The 16,818-nt window shown below is 43.0% G+C and overlaps 2 protein-coding genes across 7 annotated transcripts in view; one reads left to right on the top strand and one right to left on the bottom strand.

Annotated features, from left to right (window-relative positions):
• Positions 1 to 13,883, bottom strand: part of trip12 (thyroid hormone receptor interactor 12) — a 52,554-nt gene extending 38,671 nt beyond the window's left edge. The window contains exons 1-6 of one of the 6 annotated variants that reach the window (XM_082966548.1): positions 13,752 to 13,852; positions 5,382 to 5,472; positions 4,829 to 4,975; positions 4,344 to 4,469; positions 3,348 to 4,132; positions 725 to 830 (exon numbers count right to left, since the gene is read on the bottom strand). In XM_082966548.1, coding sequence (XP_082822674.1) covers positions 725 to 830; positions 3,348 to 4,132; positions 4,344 to 4,469; positions 4,829 to 4,926 — 1,115 coding nt within the window. In that variant the 5' untranslated portion in view covers positions 4,927 to 4,975; positions 5,382 to 5,472; positions 13,752 to 13,852. Of the gene's footprint in view, positions 1 to 724; positions 831 to 1,698; positions 1,807 to 3,347; positions 4,133 to 4,343; positions 4,470 to 4,828; positions 4,976 to 5,381; positions 5,473 to 13,751 lie in introns of those variants that run through there. The other 5 variants (XM_082966549.1, XM_082966550.1, XM_014162411.3 and 2 more) reach the window with 5 other exon arrangements.
• A 139-nt stretch (positions 13,884 to 14,022) lies between these two features.
• LOC106580903 (F-box only protein 36-like) lies at positions 14,023 to 16,015 on the top strand. The gene is made up of 4 exons (XM_014162439.3): positions 14,023 to 14,470; positions 14,680 to 14,788; positions 14,934 to 15,106; positions 15,656 to 16,015. The coding sequence occupies exons 1-4, from the start codon at positions 14,420 to 14,422 to the stop codon at positions 15,818 to 15,820; spliced, it is 498 nt and encodes a 165-aa protein (XP_014017914.2). The 5' UTR covers positions 14,023 to 14,419; the 3' UTR covers positions 15,821 to 16,015.
• The last annotated feature ends 803 nt before the right edge of the window (positions 16,016 to 16,818 follow it).

The following is a 16,818-nucleotide window of genomic DNA, read 5'->3' as shown; positions in this document are numbered from 1 at the left end:
AAGCTGGGGTTGATTAGGTGGCCATGGAATTTAGCCAGGACACAGGGGTTAACACCCTTGCAAAAAGTGCCATGGGATCTTTAGTGACCACAGAGTTAAGAAACCCATTTAACGTTCCATCCGAAAGACAGCACCCTATACAGGGCAATGTCCCCATTCCCTGTCCTGCGGCATTGGGAAACTGAGTTGAATAATTCGGTCCGCTGTTTAGTTTGAGCACAGCTAAGCGAAATATATACTTAGTCATGACGACAGACAGATTGATGCCCATATCATCTATTGACTGATTTGGTAATCTGGAGTGCAGGTAATTATTTTAAAAGCCTTATGAAATGTGATAGTGTGTTACTCCCCATCTCCAGTGACGAGAACCTTATGATGATGCATTACAACACGATTTCCTGATTCCACACTGTCAACTTACAAGTTGAATCATGGTGAAAATAGTTAATTTACCGACTCATAGAACATATCCTGTCAATTTGGTTGTTTCATGTCTGGAGTGGATTTTCCCCTTTAAACATGTTATGGCTGACAACACTTTCGAATGTACTGAAAGATTGACTTCTCAGGGACAATTTCATTAGGTATTGCCAAGGGAGCCACCCGCTTCCATAAAATATTGGATGCATAGTTGAATACTTTTTGTAAACACGGAAATACAGCCGACTACAATTGACTTGGGGCTTTGGACTGGAGAAGTTGAGAGATGAAGCTGTAGTACCTGGTGCTGGCGCAGGAGCCCGTGGTCTTCTGGCGTGTGCTCCGCCGAAAGCTGGGGAGCTCTGCTGGAGGAGACTCGCTGCGCTTCTTAGTGGACTTCCTCAAACCTGATGAGAGGCATGAGGAGCCAATGAGTAAACAGTCAAGGCAAAAGACAGGACAAACCACAGTGATAGAGCAATCTAACACATTTCTAGTGCTCGATCATGATAACCAGTTCATACATTTCCATCACTTAAGAGGAATTATATGTAACGCAAATGATTGAGCTATGCAGAGATGCCACTTTCTATAATGTTGGTTTAGTCTACAACCATTACTAACCAAATGGTGGCTTAAGATATTTCACCCAATCCGTTTCAGCAGTGATAAGGGGTGTTTTTCCAGTAGAAAAACTGTAATTTAAGTTTACTCTTAAGTTTTTGTTGTTGTATTATTATTTTTTTTACCCCAACCCTGGTTTTAACTGATGCCAGCCACCTTGGCTAAGTACAGTAGTAGTTAGTGGTTGACAAGTGGCATAACGGTCAAGAGCAAGGCAAGGACTGGTTCAGAGGGGGTCAGCACCAGTCACTCATAACAGTAAGAGCCACCCAGGGAGGACAGTCGCACACAGACAGCTCCGGTGTTGTTCTCAGTCGAGAGCCCAGTGCCACTGACGCGGGTGAGAGTATAAATAGCCCATCTCTCATTAGTACAGACCTAAAACAGAACAACCTTCATGCTAAACCTGAGGGTCCCAACAGAGTGCAAAAATATGACACTGACTGACCTTTTCCCAACACACATACAATACAGGGTCGGTCAGCAGACAAGTAGTCACAAACGCAACCACACACCTCACTCATGTCCCACAGTAACACCAGTTACCTAACAGAATAATCAAAATGGCAATGTATTGTTGCTACAGCAGGAAGCCTGTTGCGCGCCATCACAGACACACCGCGTACCCACCATGCAATCTGGCTTACTCACCATTATAGCAGAGACGACAGACTGAGAAGATGATGTGTGTGTGTCAGTGTGCACTACAAGTGACAAAATGTGCCCATCCCCCCTTAATAAAAGTGGGTGAATCACTCGCGCCGCTCCCTTCCCCCCCAGTGAAAACATGATGCCTGCTAGTTGGCCAGTCGTCAGGCAGGGTGGGCCGGTCTAGGTCACATGTTTAGAGCTGGGCCCTGTGGCAACGTGCCCAGCCTCGGTTACCATCTTGGAATCCCCTACCCCAAACCAGAACACACTGATCCATCACTGAACCACTGATCTTCCACTCACCCGCATGCACTACATTTGTGACAGCTCCCCCCTAACCCACCTAGCAGCTTTAAACTCAAGACTGTATGAGTCTGAACATTTGGAGCCATGCAGTCACTCTTCCTCAAAACAAACTACAGCCAGTCTGACCTTCACCCTACAATTCCCATAATGCATCGCTGTGTTGTGACCTCCATAACCTCAGGGCTAATTGTGTCTGATCTGACAGCAAGTCTAATGCCTCCGAGCACGTTAGCGAGCCCTTACAACCTACCTAACACCGGAGAGGCTGTAGTAAATCAGTCTGTCCTTCACAAATATAAATCTGCGCCACAGTCCAACCAGCTACAGTAGAGCCACCAGACAGATTATTTACATCTTCCAGTTTGAGGCTGGCCTGGTACTGAAACCTGAACTAGTCAAGACAGGTATTTGCAGATCTTTAAGGCACATTTTCTCCCCAATTTCGATCTGGTCTCATCGCTGCAACTGCCCAACGGGCTCGGGAGGCGAAGGTCGAGTCATGCGTCCTCCGAAATATGACCCACCAAACCGCACTTCTTAACACTCGCCTGCCTAACCCGGTAGCAACTGAGGTCAGCCTGCCACAAAGAGTCGCTAGAGCACCATGAGCAAAGTAAAGCCCCCACTGGCCAAAGCCTCCCCTAACCCGGATGACACTAGGCCAATTGTGCACCGCCCTATGAAACTCCTGAACTCGGCCGGTTGTGATACAGCCCGGGATCGAACCCGGGTCTGTAGTGACGCATCCAGCACTGCAATGCAGTGCCTTAGGCCTCCCGAGTGGCGTAGCGGTCTAAGCAATATGGTTTACCACTGCCCTTATACTAATCCATACACTCCAGATCTGTAAACTTTAAAGGGTTAGGGCCAAAGGGAACGAAGAAGCAAATTTGGACCACTTATATCAGTTACATGTGTGTCTGGAGGAGTTTCTCTGCAAGTTTCGCTCTGTGTGTCCATGCACGCTTATCAGCACCGACTGCCTGCGCAGGGTTAATCCCCGCCTGGTGTGTGTGTGTGTATGGTGGAGTGTGCCTGGTGTGAGAAGCAGTCACCCCAGCAGCAGCAGGTCCCAGTGCAGAGTGAGTTTCTTTAACTGAAGCCGCAACAAGGGACCTGTGACATTTAATCCCGGAGTGTAACCTCTACCAGAGCCCCACAACGACCCTCCAAAGACTGCTGATCACACAGCCCTACAACCTTTGAACCTGAAGGAAGCAAACCCTTTGACCGTGGCTGGCTGACCATTACAAATATGAGCACCCCAAACCCAACTCCTCCTTGGTTGAAGGGAAATGTAAAACAGTACACACAGGTATGAGGAGAGGGCAGGACAAACTCACTTGCTAGTTTGGCTTGTAGTCCTGAGGGCCCAGGTTTGGAGGCGGTCTCTGTCTTGGAGGAGCTGGGTAGGGACAGTTTGGGCTTTGGCAGGTTGACTTTGGGACTGAAGCGGGCCGCCCACTCAAACTTGGACGAGACGGAGGTTTTGGCCTGCTCCTTGTCACGGGTGCTTCGGCGTGGGGAGGGGCTGGAGGCGGAGCGGGAACGACGTGCCTTGTTCTGGTCTTTGCCCTGCTTGAGCCTGGCGCCCTGTGCGGCAGTGGCACTGTTCGTGCCTGTGGAGGAGGAGGAAGAGGTGGAGGCAGAAGAGGAGGAGTCAGTCACCGTGCTACACCCAGCTTTGGCTGAGGCGGCCGACTTCGACGCCAGCTTGGTGGGTTTTGCAGATCTGCCGTCGGTACGGTTGGGGAGCGACCCAGCAGTGCTGCTCAGACAGGGGAGGGAGTCAGCCTTCTTCCGTTTCAGAGTCGGTGAAGCCCCAGAGGCCCCGCTCTTCTTGCTCTGGCCACAGCCTGTAGGCAGCTCTGGAGCCAGGGGTCTCTTCTTGGAGGATTTGGCAGGGCCTTTCTTGGCCTCAGTGGTATGGTCTCTGGGTGGGGGGTTGGATTTTGACTTCTTGGCTGGGGTGGGGGTGTAGGTGTTGAGGTCTGGTGCAGAATTTCTCTTCAACCCTCGGGTGGTGCCTTCAGTCTTGGATTGGTGTCCTGTTGGCTCTCGCTCTGATGTCCCTGCGGCCTCTGGGTCGTCTTGCAGCACAAATGAAGCCACAGACAGTGACAGACTGCTACTCCCAGGGCGGTGAAGGAGAGGAGAAAGAGAGAACCTTTTAGCACAGTGTCCAAACTGGAAAGACAAAGCGATTAAGTACAATGCGTCCATTCAGTTAATCGAAAAACGATCGAAAAACAACAGTTACATGTTTATCAAAGCGCAATAGTCTGTCAGAAGCAGACCCCACAAACACACAGTGAGTGCTAAGGAGAGAGAAGGGGTACCTTCTTGAGCTGTGCCCTCTGGACTGGCCAGAGGCTGAGCTGGGTGCGGCTTTGGAAGCCTTAGATTTAGGTCTTCTACTTTCAGGAGGGGAATTTGCTTTATGTTTTACCTGCTCTGACTGCAACCTGTAAGGTTGGGAATTAAAGAGCAAGTGAGTGTGGATTTTGTGTAAATCACTCCATATCATAAATAAAAGACTTAAGTCATTTCCCCATCATTGTTCACCCATACTGTACTGCTCCAAGGAATGCCTCTGGAGAACACCATGCAAAAACAATCTAAATGTACTTGTAGATTAATACAAAAGACACCCAATAATGCTTTTTCCTTTAACTCAACACATCGGAAAGGCTTAAGACATTTGTAATACATTAAAATGAACGTCAAGCATGCCCTTATTTGTTCAGACAGACTCCAAGACAAAAACACACCAAAACAAAACATGTGAGAACACATATAGATATGCTGGGGGGGGGGGACTTACCTTCCCGCGACTGTATGGTCTTGTGGCTGGGCCGCAGCAGTGTTCCTCTGTGAACGGCGCAGTGACCCCCCTGGATTGGAATTAGGCCGGTTGGACATTGGCACCTCTCTCCTGAAGGGACATACCCTTTCTAGACACTACCATTCACTAGGTCGAGGAGAAGAGAATAAAGATCAGATCACGGGTGAGACATCAGGGTGCCCTTGTGATTACCAAACAAAGTAAAATCCAATGGACAGATGTGTTGGCTGTTGATGTCAATGCTGCCGTTTGACTCAAAGTATTTCATCAACCCCACTAAATTATCACTCTCTGGACCATGTTAGCTGCATTTACAGAGGCAACCCAATTCAGATGTTTGGTTTCTTTTACTCATTTTGGATCAGTCAGATCAGCTCAGAAAAATACCTGATGTGATTGGTCAATAGACCAATTTGTGGGAAAAAAGATCAGAATTGGGCTGCCTGTGTAAACACTGCCCTGGTAAATGAATCACAAAAATGTACACCTGATGATACAAGCCCCTGCCTAACAAAACAATCGTATTACTCACATTACCATTTGTTTGAAGGCATCAAAGGGCAGCACGCAAGATCAATGAGCCTCAGCCAAAACACATCACATGGAGACATATACCTACAAATCTGATCAGACCAAAGATAGAGGGCAGATTGATCCATGACGACAGGCCCAAAATTACTGTACACAAACTTAAAACAAAGACTCACATAGATTTAAAAAGTAGTGATGGACCCATAACATTTTTGGCCAATACCCATATTTTCCTTAAAAAACCCAATGTCGATATTTAAAGTTTTGCGGCCTTTTAAGCATTCTATTACAGTTAAATAGTTAACACACACAGACGCAGCGGTCTAAGGCACTGCATCTCAGTGCAAGAGGCGTCACCACAATCCCTGGTTCGAATCCAGGCTGTATCATATCAGGCAGTGATTGGGAGACCCATAGGGCGGTGCACAATTGGCCCAGCGTCGCCCGGGTTTGGCCGGGCGACGAAATGCCGCGGCCCTTGCAGAGCAAGGGTAACTACTTCAAGGTCTCACAGCGAATGCTGTCAACGATTTGAAACGCTATTACCGTGCACCCCGCTAACTAGCTAGCCATTTCACGTCGGTTACACCAGCCTAATCTCGGGAGTTGATAGGCTTGAAGTCATAAACAGCTCAATGCTTGAAGCACAACGAAGAGCTGCTGGCAAACGCAGTAAAGTGCTGTTTGAATGAATGCTTATGTGCCTGCTGCTGCCTACCATCGCTCAGTCAGACTGCTCTATCAAATCATAGACTTAATTATAACATAATAACACACAGAAATACGAGCCTTAGGTCATTAATATGGTCAATTCCGGAAACTATCATTTTGAAAACGGAACGTTTATTCTTTCAGTGAAATACGGAACCGTTCCATATTTTATCTAACGGGTGGCATCCCTAAGTCTAAATATTCCTGTTACATTGCACAACCTTCAATGCTATGTCATAATTATGTAAAATTCTGCCAAATTAGTTCGCAACGAGCCAGGCGACCCAAACTGTTGCATATACCCTGACTCTGCGTGCCACGAACGCAAAATGACAATTTCACCTAGTTAATATTGCCTGCCAACCTGGATTTCTTTTAGCTAAATATGCAGGTTTAAAAATATATACTTCTGTGTATTGATTTTAAGAAAGGCATTGATGTTCATGGTTAGGTACAGTCGTGCAACGATTATGCTTTTTTCGCAAATGCGCTTTTGTTAAATCATCCCCCGTTTGGCGAAGTCGGCTGTCTTTGTTAGGAAGAAATAGTCTTCACACAGTTCGCAACGAGCCAGGCGGCCCAAACTACTGCAAGAGAAGTGACACATTTTCCCTAGTTAAAAGAAATTCATGTTAGCAGGCAATATGAACTAAATATGCAGGTTTAAAAATATATACTTGTGTACTGATTTTAAGAAAGGCATTGATGTTTATGGTTGGAGCAACGTGTACCTAAGTGATTATATGCAACACAGGACAGGCTAGATAAACTAGTAATATCAACCATGTGTAGTTAACTAGTGATTATGATTGATTGATTGTTTTTTATAAGATAAGTTTAATGCTAGCTAGCAACTTACCGTGGCTTCTTACTGCATTCGCGTAAAGGGCAGGCTCCTCGTGGAGTGCAATGTAAAGCAGGTGGTTAGAGCGTTGGACTAGTTAACCGTAAGGTTGCGAAATTGAATCCCCGAGGTGACAAGGTAAAACTCTGTCGTTCTGCCCCTGAACAAGGCAGTTAGCCTAGGAACGATGGGTTGTCATTGAAAATAAGAATGTGTTCTTAACTGACTTGCATAGTTAAATAAAGGTCTAAAAAAAATTAAATAGAATGCTTAAAGAGCCCCTAAATGTTTTCATAAAATCGGTATCGTTTCTTTTGGCAAGGAAAATAACGGAATCGGCTAAAAATGTCATATCGGTGCATCACTAATCTTGATAACATGTCAAAACAAGACATGCTAACTTATTTCACATCTATGCTAATATGTTTAAAATTCACTCTCACTTTGAGACTAAATATAGATCACATGTGAATAATCTTTTGCCCCAAAGTTGCGCATGAATCGGTTGTTGCTAAACAACCCACGTGTCTATATCCAAGCCATATTGATGGAGAATGGTGATATCGTACAGGCCACGAATACAAATCATGAGTAGGATAATTGACAGTTCCCTCCAACCTTGATATTGAGATACCAATGGCGTACTGTTCTTTGTTGTTCAAGACTTGATTCAACCCTGAATTGAATTGCTAAATTTAAAAAGCAAATGCCCGATTTCACAAGATAAACGCTGCAGTTTGAAATTAAGCAAATCTAGATATTTACATTTGTCTTCTGACAGAGTGGAGGTGAGAATAGCAGGGAGGCTGAAATTAACAGCTTAGTGGGGGGTTCCAATTTTATTTACATTTATTTTGATTCACGCAACGTATCCTCAGATCCTCAAAAGGTACTACAGCTGCACCATCGAGAGCATCCTGACTGGTTGCATCACTGCCTGATATACAACTGCTCGGCATCCGACTGCAAGGCACTACAGAGGGTAGTGTGTAAGGCCCAGTACATCACCGGGATCAAGCCTCCTGCCATCCAGGAACTCTGTACCAGGTGGTGTCAGAGGAAGGCCTTAAATTATGAAAGACTCCAGCCACCCTAGTCATAGAGACTGTTCTCTCTGCTACCGCACAGCAAGCGGAACCATAGTGCCAAGTCTAGGTCCAAGAGGCTTCTATCTAGAAAAAAGAAACGCACACCTATAAAGGCGAGGTGCTGGCTAGCGGAGTAGAACACTAGAAAATAAAGGGAAGCCGCACACTCTAAGAGCTCAGATGCAAAAATGTAATAACCAACGTTTCGACAGCGAAGCTGTCTTCATCAGGGTATCATCACAAATACTGCGAGATGAGTCATTTATATAGTGTCAAGACACACAGGTGTTTATAATCATGGCCAAGTATGGCCTAATATCATTGGTTAACTCATATTTTAAAAAATGGCATACAAAGAACATACAAAAAGACAAACAAATGGATAGCATACAATCATAGCATTTGTAGTCTAAAATGTATCTAACAAACAATTACAATGGCAAAATCACAATAATGGCTTCAGATCAAAGTCTACATTGAGACCGAAGGGAGCAAGGGTCTTTAAATTAAAGATCCAGGCAGCCTCTCGTTTTAACAATAAATTATCAAGGTCGCCCCCTCTCCTCGGGAGGGTGACATGTTCAATGCCAATATAACGCAGAGACGAAATCGAATGGTTTGCCTCCAAAAAGTGGGCCGCAACTGGGTAAGTCAAGTTTTTGCACCTAATGGTGCTACGGTGCTCTGAGATACGTACTTTTAATTCACGCTTTGTTTTACCCACATAATTTTTACCACAGGGACAAGTTATAAGATAAATAACTGCCTTAGTGGAACACGTAATAACACCTTTAATTGGGATAGATTTCCCTGTTTGGGGGTGTTTGAAGGATCTACATTTATAAGTGCCATTGCATTGAGCACAGCCATTACACTTCTAATTTCCATCCAGTATGGGCGCAAATAGGCGTTGTTCAGGAATATCTTGGGGTGGTAAATCAGAGTGTACCAATTGGTCTCTGAGATTTCTGCCCCGCGAGAATACGACCAGGGGAAGATCAGAAAACACATTACAGAGACTATCATCATATTTCAGAATGTGCCAATGTTTGTGAACGATTCCTTTAATTTGTTCAGAGCACTTTGAATAGCGGGTAGTGAGAACGCAAGAGTGCGTCTTTTTGCGAGACTGACCTTGAAAAAGGTCATGTCTCGTTTTGTTTTGAATTTTCTCAATGGCAATATTAATCTGATCATTGTTGTACCCCCTCTCCTTGAACTTATCCTGAGTCTCAGCCATATTTCTGTCGAAATCTGATTGTTTAATACAAATTCTTTTGATTCGACAGAATTGACTGTAGGGCAAACTATTTTTCAAGGGAAGTGGGTGACAACTATCAGCCCTCAACAAACTGTTACGATCAGTAGGTTTCCTGTAAAGATCAGTGTATAATTAAAAATTGGCAAAGACTCCAGCCACCCTAGTCATAGACTGTTCTCTCTGCTGCCGCACGGCAAGCGGTACCGGAGCACCAAGTCTAGGTCCAAGAGGCTTCTAAACAGCTTCTACCTCCAAGCCATAAGACTCCTGAACAGCTAAACAAATGGCAACCCATACTATTTGCATTGCCCCCCCCCCCCCTCCTGCTGCTATTCTGTTTATTATCTATGCATAGTCACTTCACCCCTACCTACATATTACCTCGACTAACCGGTGCCCCCACACATTGACTCTGTACCTCCCCCCTGTATAAAACCTAGCTAGTTATTTTACTGCTGCTCTTTAATTATTTGTATTTTTTTTTTTACTCACTTAAATTTTCTTAAAAACGACATCATTGGTTAAGGGCTTGTAAGTGGGCATTTCACTGTATTTGGCGCATGTGACAAATACAATTTGATGTAGGCCTACTGCCACCGAAAGGTATTACAGAGGAACTTAACAGCTGTGAGTAAAAGTCCTAACTGGAAGGAAAGGGAGAATCACATTGGAAAAAAAGGGGTCAACTTCTAACAAGAATCAGATACTAGTCACTCTTAAATTATGGCTGACATTCATTAATGCACTTCCAAATTTAGGTCATATTGTACTACCCCACAAAAATAAAATATCATTTGATTCCGCAAGAACAGGCAACTTTGAGATTCCATATTGTATACACTGAACAAAAATATAAACTTGTAAAGTGTTGTACCCATTTTTCACAAGCTGAAATATGAGATCCCGGAAATGTTCCATATGCACAAAAAGCTTAGTTCTCAAATTTTGTGCACCAATTTGTTTACATCCCCTTTAGTGAGCATTTCTCCTTCACCAAAATAATCCATCCACCTGACAGGTGTGGCACATCAAGAAGCTGATTAAACAGCATGATCATTACACAGGTGCACCTTGTACTGGGGACAATAAAAAACTAAAATGTGCAGTTTTATCACAATGCCACAGATCTCAAATTTTGAAGGAGCGTTAAATTAGCTTATTGACTACAGGAATGTCCACCAGAGCAGTTTTCATTCCTCCACCGTAAACAGCCTCCAACGTTGTTTTAGAGAATTTGGTGTTAAGTCCAACTGGCCTCAACCACATACCACGTGTAACAACGCCAGCCCAGGACCTCCACACTCGTCTTCTTAACCTGCGGGATAGTCTGAGACCAGCCACTCCGACAGCTGATGAAACTGTGCTTTTGCACAACCAAAGAATTTCCGCACAAACCTTCTCAGGGAAGCTCATCTGTGTGCTCGTCGTCCTCACCAGGGTCTTAACCTGATAGCAGTTTGGCATTGTAACTGACTTCCATGGGCAAATGCTCAGCTTCGATGGCCACTGGCACGCTGGAGAAGTGTGCTCATGGATTAATCCTGGTTTCAACTATACCGGACAGATGGCAGACAGTGGTGTTGTGTGGGCAACCGGTTTGCTGATGTCAACATTGCGAACAGAGTGCCCCATGGAGGCGGTGGGGTTATGGTATGGGCAGGCATAAGCTACGGACAACTAACACAGGTGCATTTTATTGATGGCAATTTTAATGCAGAGATACCGTGACGAGATCCTGAGGCCCATAACCGTGCCCTTCATCTGCCACCATCACCCCATGTTTCAGCATAATGCACAGCCCCATGTCGCAAGGATCTGTACACAATTCCTGGAAGCTGAAAATGTCCCAGTTCTTCAATGGCCTGCAATACTCACCAGACATGGCACCCATTGGGCATGTTTGGGATACTCTGGAATGACGCGTACGACAGCGTGTTCCAGGTCCTGCCAATATATCCAGCAACTTCACACAGCCAATGAAGAAGAGTGGGACAACATTCCACGGCATGAGGCAAATGTTGGTCCCAACAGATACTGACTGGTTCTGATTCACGCAACTACCCTTTTATTTTTAATTAGGGAGCCAATTTGTTTTCAGCACTGATTTCCATGACTGATCAAAACTTGTCCTCTCATGCATCTCATCACTATGCAGCAGACATATGGTGAGCAATATTTTGAAACATCAAATCACAATAAAATCTCAGTATGGAGTCACAATACATATCGAATCACAATACATATAGTATCAGAAGCTAAGTATCGTGATAATATATCAGAGGTCTGTGGCAATTCCCAGCCCTAGAGTCACAGTAAGATGGTAGGTAGACAAACATGCTGATTAGTAAACAACATTTCTGCTTCTATTAATTAGCTATGCATTTCTTTAAGCAAAGTATCACCATCAATGATTCACTAAAGTTCCTACGCAAATCCACTTGAGCAATATCCAATGAAATATGGCACAATGACAAATGAATATTTCAGGCCTTGCATTCTAAGTAAAAAATGTTTTATCATAGGCTACATCACAGTAAAGGGCCTTCACCATGTAACGTTACAGTAGCTCACCTATAATAAACACGCGAGTTTAAGTAAATGCTCATGTTAAGAGTCGAGGGGACTCAAAGGTGGAATTTGAACAGATTTATTTAGTGAGTTGATGATGTACGTCTTAAAACATTTGAAATCTGATAAACTAGCTACATGTTCTTCATGCCCGATGCCGTCACTCATGTTAAGACCCAATGAACTGCGATATTGATCACAAAATAAGAGAACAACTGGCAAGCTCGCAAGGCCATCTTCGCCAGGCCTTTTCTGACTCCATCCTAGTCTTTATTTATTCGTCCCAACTGACAATTGGTGTTTTACCATGTTCCACTGTAGTCATATACAATAGACAGTTCATTACTTTGATTAATATAATAGCTGTCATTATAACTAGCTTTTATTAGCCTACACTAATTTATTTCAAGCTCGTTTTACAAAGAGGCCTTCATGCTGACGTAGTTAGCACCAGCTAGGTGGTTAGCAAACCCAGTCCCGTAATTTCAATTTGACAGTAAAGTTAGCTACCAATAGACAAAGAGCCTAGTATGGCACCTTTCAGATTGTAAAGCTATAACGTATGACTTAGCTAAGATGTCTGGTTTTTAATGTAAAAATACATTAAAGTCCGCAAATAACATGTTAGCTAGCTATGTATAAATGTAAGATGCGCTATGTGACATGAAAATGCGTAGTTGGACTGTTGTCCTAAACATTCAGCTAACGTTAAAGACAACCGCACAGAAATATGTAGTTTAAAAAATTTTTTTTGCATGGAAACCACCTCAAAGGGAATGGCTGGCAAATCTAAACAATTGTCTGATCTTTCCATCGGAAATGGCAACATCGGTCGGACTAATATTAACTTCGCACCATAGGACCCAGCTGTACTAGCTAGCAAGCTTGCTAACTAGCTTTCTTGTTAGGACAGGCTAGCTACGTTAATTTAACAGTTGTTCAAATGGGTTGTCAGACAAACTCCATCCAACGATATTCACACGGCATTAACTAAACGTTAAATCTGGTAACTTAGTTTTGTATTTAGCTAACAGAATATAGTTACATAGCCAACGGTAGTTCGCTGGCTAGTTTTGATAATTATTGTATCGCCTCAGTAATTTCCCAGCTGTCGACGTGTTAGAAATGCAAGATTTAAAAGTAGCGTTAGCTATGTAGCTAGCTAAACAAGCGTTTACTTGATTAGTTATGGCTAGCCAAATGGGAAGCTAACGTTTCTTGGCGCTAGTTGGCAATGTTAAATTAGTTACCTGCTTTCATTCTAGCCTGACGTTATAAATTACTACTGTAGCTAGCTAACGTTAGCTCTATTAAATGGGGAATGCCATATTCAATAACACGATAACTTAACTTTTACACACAAGTTGCAAGAGGTGGTAGCCAGCTAACGTTAGCCGTTTTTTAATATTATGTTAGATACTAACGTTACATGTTGACCTTAACCCGAACAATATCGGGTTAGGTAAGTTAGCTAAAAAGTTTGTGTTAACCGGCTAACAAATGTCGCTAACTTCGGTAATTGCTAACGTTGTTAGCTAGATAGCGAGGTACCTTAGCTGGTAGCCAACCAACTAGCTAAAATTTGTTTCGTCGACTGGCTAACCGTATGCTATTTCCAATTGAAGAGTTATTGTTTGGTTAGCGAGCTTATTTTGCTGCGCTAGCTACCTATGTTTATGGAAAAGCAATTGCAACACGAAATGGCCTCTGAACCTTCTTTGCTGCTTGCATCACACAGAAAAAGCAGGAACAGGATTCGAGAAATGACAATTGGAAACCATATTTTTTCGCGAGACGGATTCTCCATTCCTCACAAGTATTTCAGTCTTATATTATCAATGAGCCCCTCCAAACTACTGAATAAGACGCCACTGAACGTTAAATATATTATGTTATTACCTATTTGTTCCAGTGTTGTAGTTGTAACAGACAGTGCACCAGCTCCGCTCTCTCAGCCTTCACATCAGCTGAGGGAACTGCAATATACCTCCGCTCTAAAGTGTCCCATTCTTCCGCTCGGAACTACTTTCAATTTAGATGATAAAGTCGACAATGAAACGAACCTGCGCCAAATAAATACATGTATTCACTAACAATTTGCCGAATGTATTTACTATTGTCTACAGTTGTGTTCAGAAAATGTCAAATTATATTTCACAGTAGGATAGCTGCGAAATATTAATCCGCTGGGTCGTGACCCCCTAATCCAACTGTTTTCTCGAAAATATACATGACATTGTGGGTTGATCATTATTTTATTTATATACTTAAATTATCAATCACTCAATGTATACAGTTGCGAACAGAATTTGCTTTCATTGTCACACAAAATATTTCGCTGTTGTTTTCTCTCCGTTGTCATGGAAACTCGTTAGCGTCTAAAAATGGCGTCTTTATTTGGCAAGAAAGTGTTTGAAATAAATGGCCAGGGTCCCCCTCCTACAAAATATTTTTTTCAGCTTACTGTCACTAAAACTGAAGTAAATTCTTATATTTTATCACCCATTTGATATGTATCTTGGGATTGCTGAGAGTTGAAAACAGATAAAGTCAACTTTATCTGCACAATGCTGGACTGTGCCTGTGGAGAAAGGCTACACACCAGGACAGCAGCCATGGTACACAACACTGTATTTGGTAGTGTTGCTCTCCATTGACATGATTGTACTTTTAAATGCTACATATCAACCTCATGTATCTGACATTTCTTTCTGCAAGTAACTTTTCTGTTTCAACATGCTTTGAACATAGATTAACTACAAGGCTCTGATGATTGGAGAGAACTGAGTTGTATAACAGGCCTATGTATTTTTGAATTTCTCTTCAGATGATATGGAGATCGTGGAAGATTTCTTTGCGGATTGAATCCAAGGGTGCTGCACCTGGAGAAAATAAGATGACCCATGATGACTATTTGCATGATGCGCGCATGCAGCGTAAGGTTTCCATTACAAGTCTCTGCCATGAAATACTTTAAGCCTACATCAGCTACTGTATTTATTTTTGTGTAGATACATGTGGTTCTGTTGGTGTCTTGAAAAGTGCACTGCCCTGAGTAGGTATGTACTACTCCTTCTCTAGAACAGGTAGATGTGGTGTTTGGCCGGCAGATTTTACAGTACACCCAAGCACTGTGCCATGGGAACTTTGATTACCTGGAGCGCCTGCCCAATGACTTACTACTCCAAATCCTGGCCTTCTTGGAACTGAAGGACGTTGCACTGCTGGCACAGACCACAAAGAGGTTCCACAAGGTGAGCCTGGGCTTTACAAACCCAAAGGACCGGTTTCTCAGATGAAAATGAAATATATTCCTGGACTAAAATAAAAAAGAATCTCAATTTTTTAACCAGGCAAGTCAGTTAAGAACAAATGTTTATTTTCAATGATGGCCTAGGAACAGTGGCAGAACAACAGATTTTTACCTTGTCAGCTCAGGATTCGATCTTGCAACCTTTTAGTTACAAGTCCAACGCTCTAACCATTAGGCTACCTGCCGCCCATTGACATTGCTTGCTTTTAAATCCAGGACTAGTCTTAATGTGTCCAGGAAACCAGTCCATATTGTGTACCCAAATCGTTTACAAAAGCACATTTTACTTTCATATGCACATTATTTCATTAAGGGCCCTGAGTTTTTACTGACCATGTGAACAGACAAGGAAAACCTCAGGGCTCTAGTTAGGCTACAACATGGCCAGGAAAATATGATCTGGGTTTAGTTAGTGAGCTAGTGTTTGTCTGCCTGTCTGTCTGTCCGTGTATGTGTGTATTGTATTTCAATACGGAATGGGATATCCCAGCTCTGCAACTCTCCAGAGTTCTGGGAACAGACTGTGAGGGGCCGCTGTGATAAACTCACGCCTGACAATGGAAGCCCTAGCCAAAACGCCATGGGCTGGAGGAAGATATTCTTTGCCTTCTTCAACACCAAAGAGAACCAGCAGTATGTACATGGAGGTAGCTAGACACTTAAACAAGACAGTGTTACTCATCTCATAATAAAGATTTGAGAAAATGTAACTTTCTCTGCAATTAGCATAAGGAGTTATTTATGTATTTGAATGGTGTCTTGTTTAAAATGCACTATTGATTGATGTTATGTGAATGTGTATTTCAGAGCTTGTTTATTCTCTCTGCAAAAATAAAAAGTGCCAAATGCTGTGGGCTTCCTTCGAACAAATAACATTAAATGATTTAGTCTTGGTTTTTGTCATTGCGTTTGATTTCTAATCCAGTATGTTATATGCACTATTTACAAGTAAAGCCATACTATTACTGAATGAATGCATGTTGCAATGGAATTGTTGAGGTGTTTATTAAATGAGAGTTTATTTGACCAACGTAAGTTGTATCAGTGTGCTACTCTCTGGGTGTGACTGTGGGTCGTGTTCTTCAGTTGAAATGAGATACTTGGTAAAGTGTCCAATCTTTATTACACTCAATAACAGTAAGAACACATTGGTATGGTGTTTTAAATTGTATAAAAAAACATTGTTACATGCATGCCTGTTATAATAAAGAGTAGGCCTAAAACAAATTCAGCTACTTATAATGAGCTCATGGGTCAGACATAATGCTGGAGATGTTTCCTGTTTGATGACCGATTTAGCATTCCTACGCCCTCTGCTGAAAACCAGCTGTACTGAAGGAGCTGTGTGAGGGGGGTCTGATACAAACACTGTAGCCAGCAGAGGGAGCAAAGTGGCAGAGAAATGCACATCCTTACTTCAGGAGGTGGATCAAGTAAAACAAAGGTGACGTGTGCAAAACAAGTGCTATCAGTCAGACAAACGTAATCCTACTGTTGAACTGTAACCACACTGTCATGAGTTTGAATGTAATCAAAGGTAGGCCTACTTAGCGCATGTATCAGAGAAAAATGTGTGAACCCTCGAAGTGCAAAGGAAGTTTTGTCAAAGGGGATTTTTTTTTAAGAGCAAACATTTTAGTAGTATAATCAGAA

Source organism: Salmo salar, chromosome 20 (assembly GCF_965601325.2).
Source record: "Salmo salar chromosome 20, fSalSal1, whole genome shotgun sequence".
In the NCBI taxonomy this organism is placed as follows: domain Eukaryota; kingdom Metazoa; phylum Chordata; class Actinopteri; order Salmoniformes; family Salmonidae; genus Salmo; species Salmo salar.
Note: the sequence above shows the minus strand (reverse complement) of the source record. Positions and strands in the feature narration are given on the sequence as shown.

Coding starts and splice junctions, on each gene's coding strand:
- LOC106580903 (XM_014162439.3), top strand. CDS start 14,420: ATGCTGGACTGTGCCTGTGGAGAAAGGCTACACACCAGGACAGCAGCC. Junction 14,471..14,679: donor ACACCAGGACAGCAGCCATG/GTACACAACACT, acceptor ATTTCTCTTCAG/ATGATATGGAGATCGTGGAA. Junction 15,107..15,655: donor CCACAAAGAGGTTCCACAAG/GTGAGCCTGGGC, acceptor GGGATATCCCAG/CTCTGCAACTCTCCAGAGTT.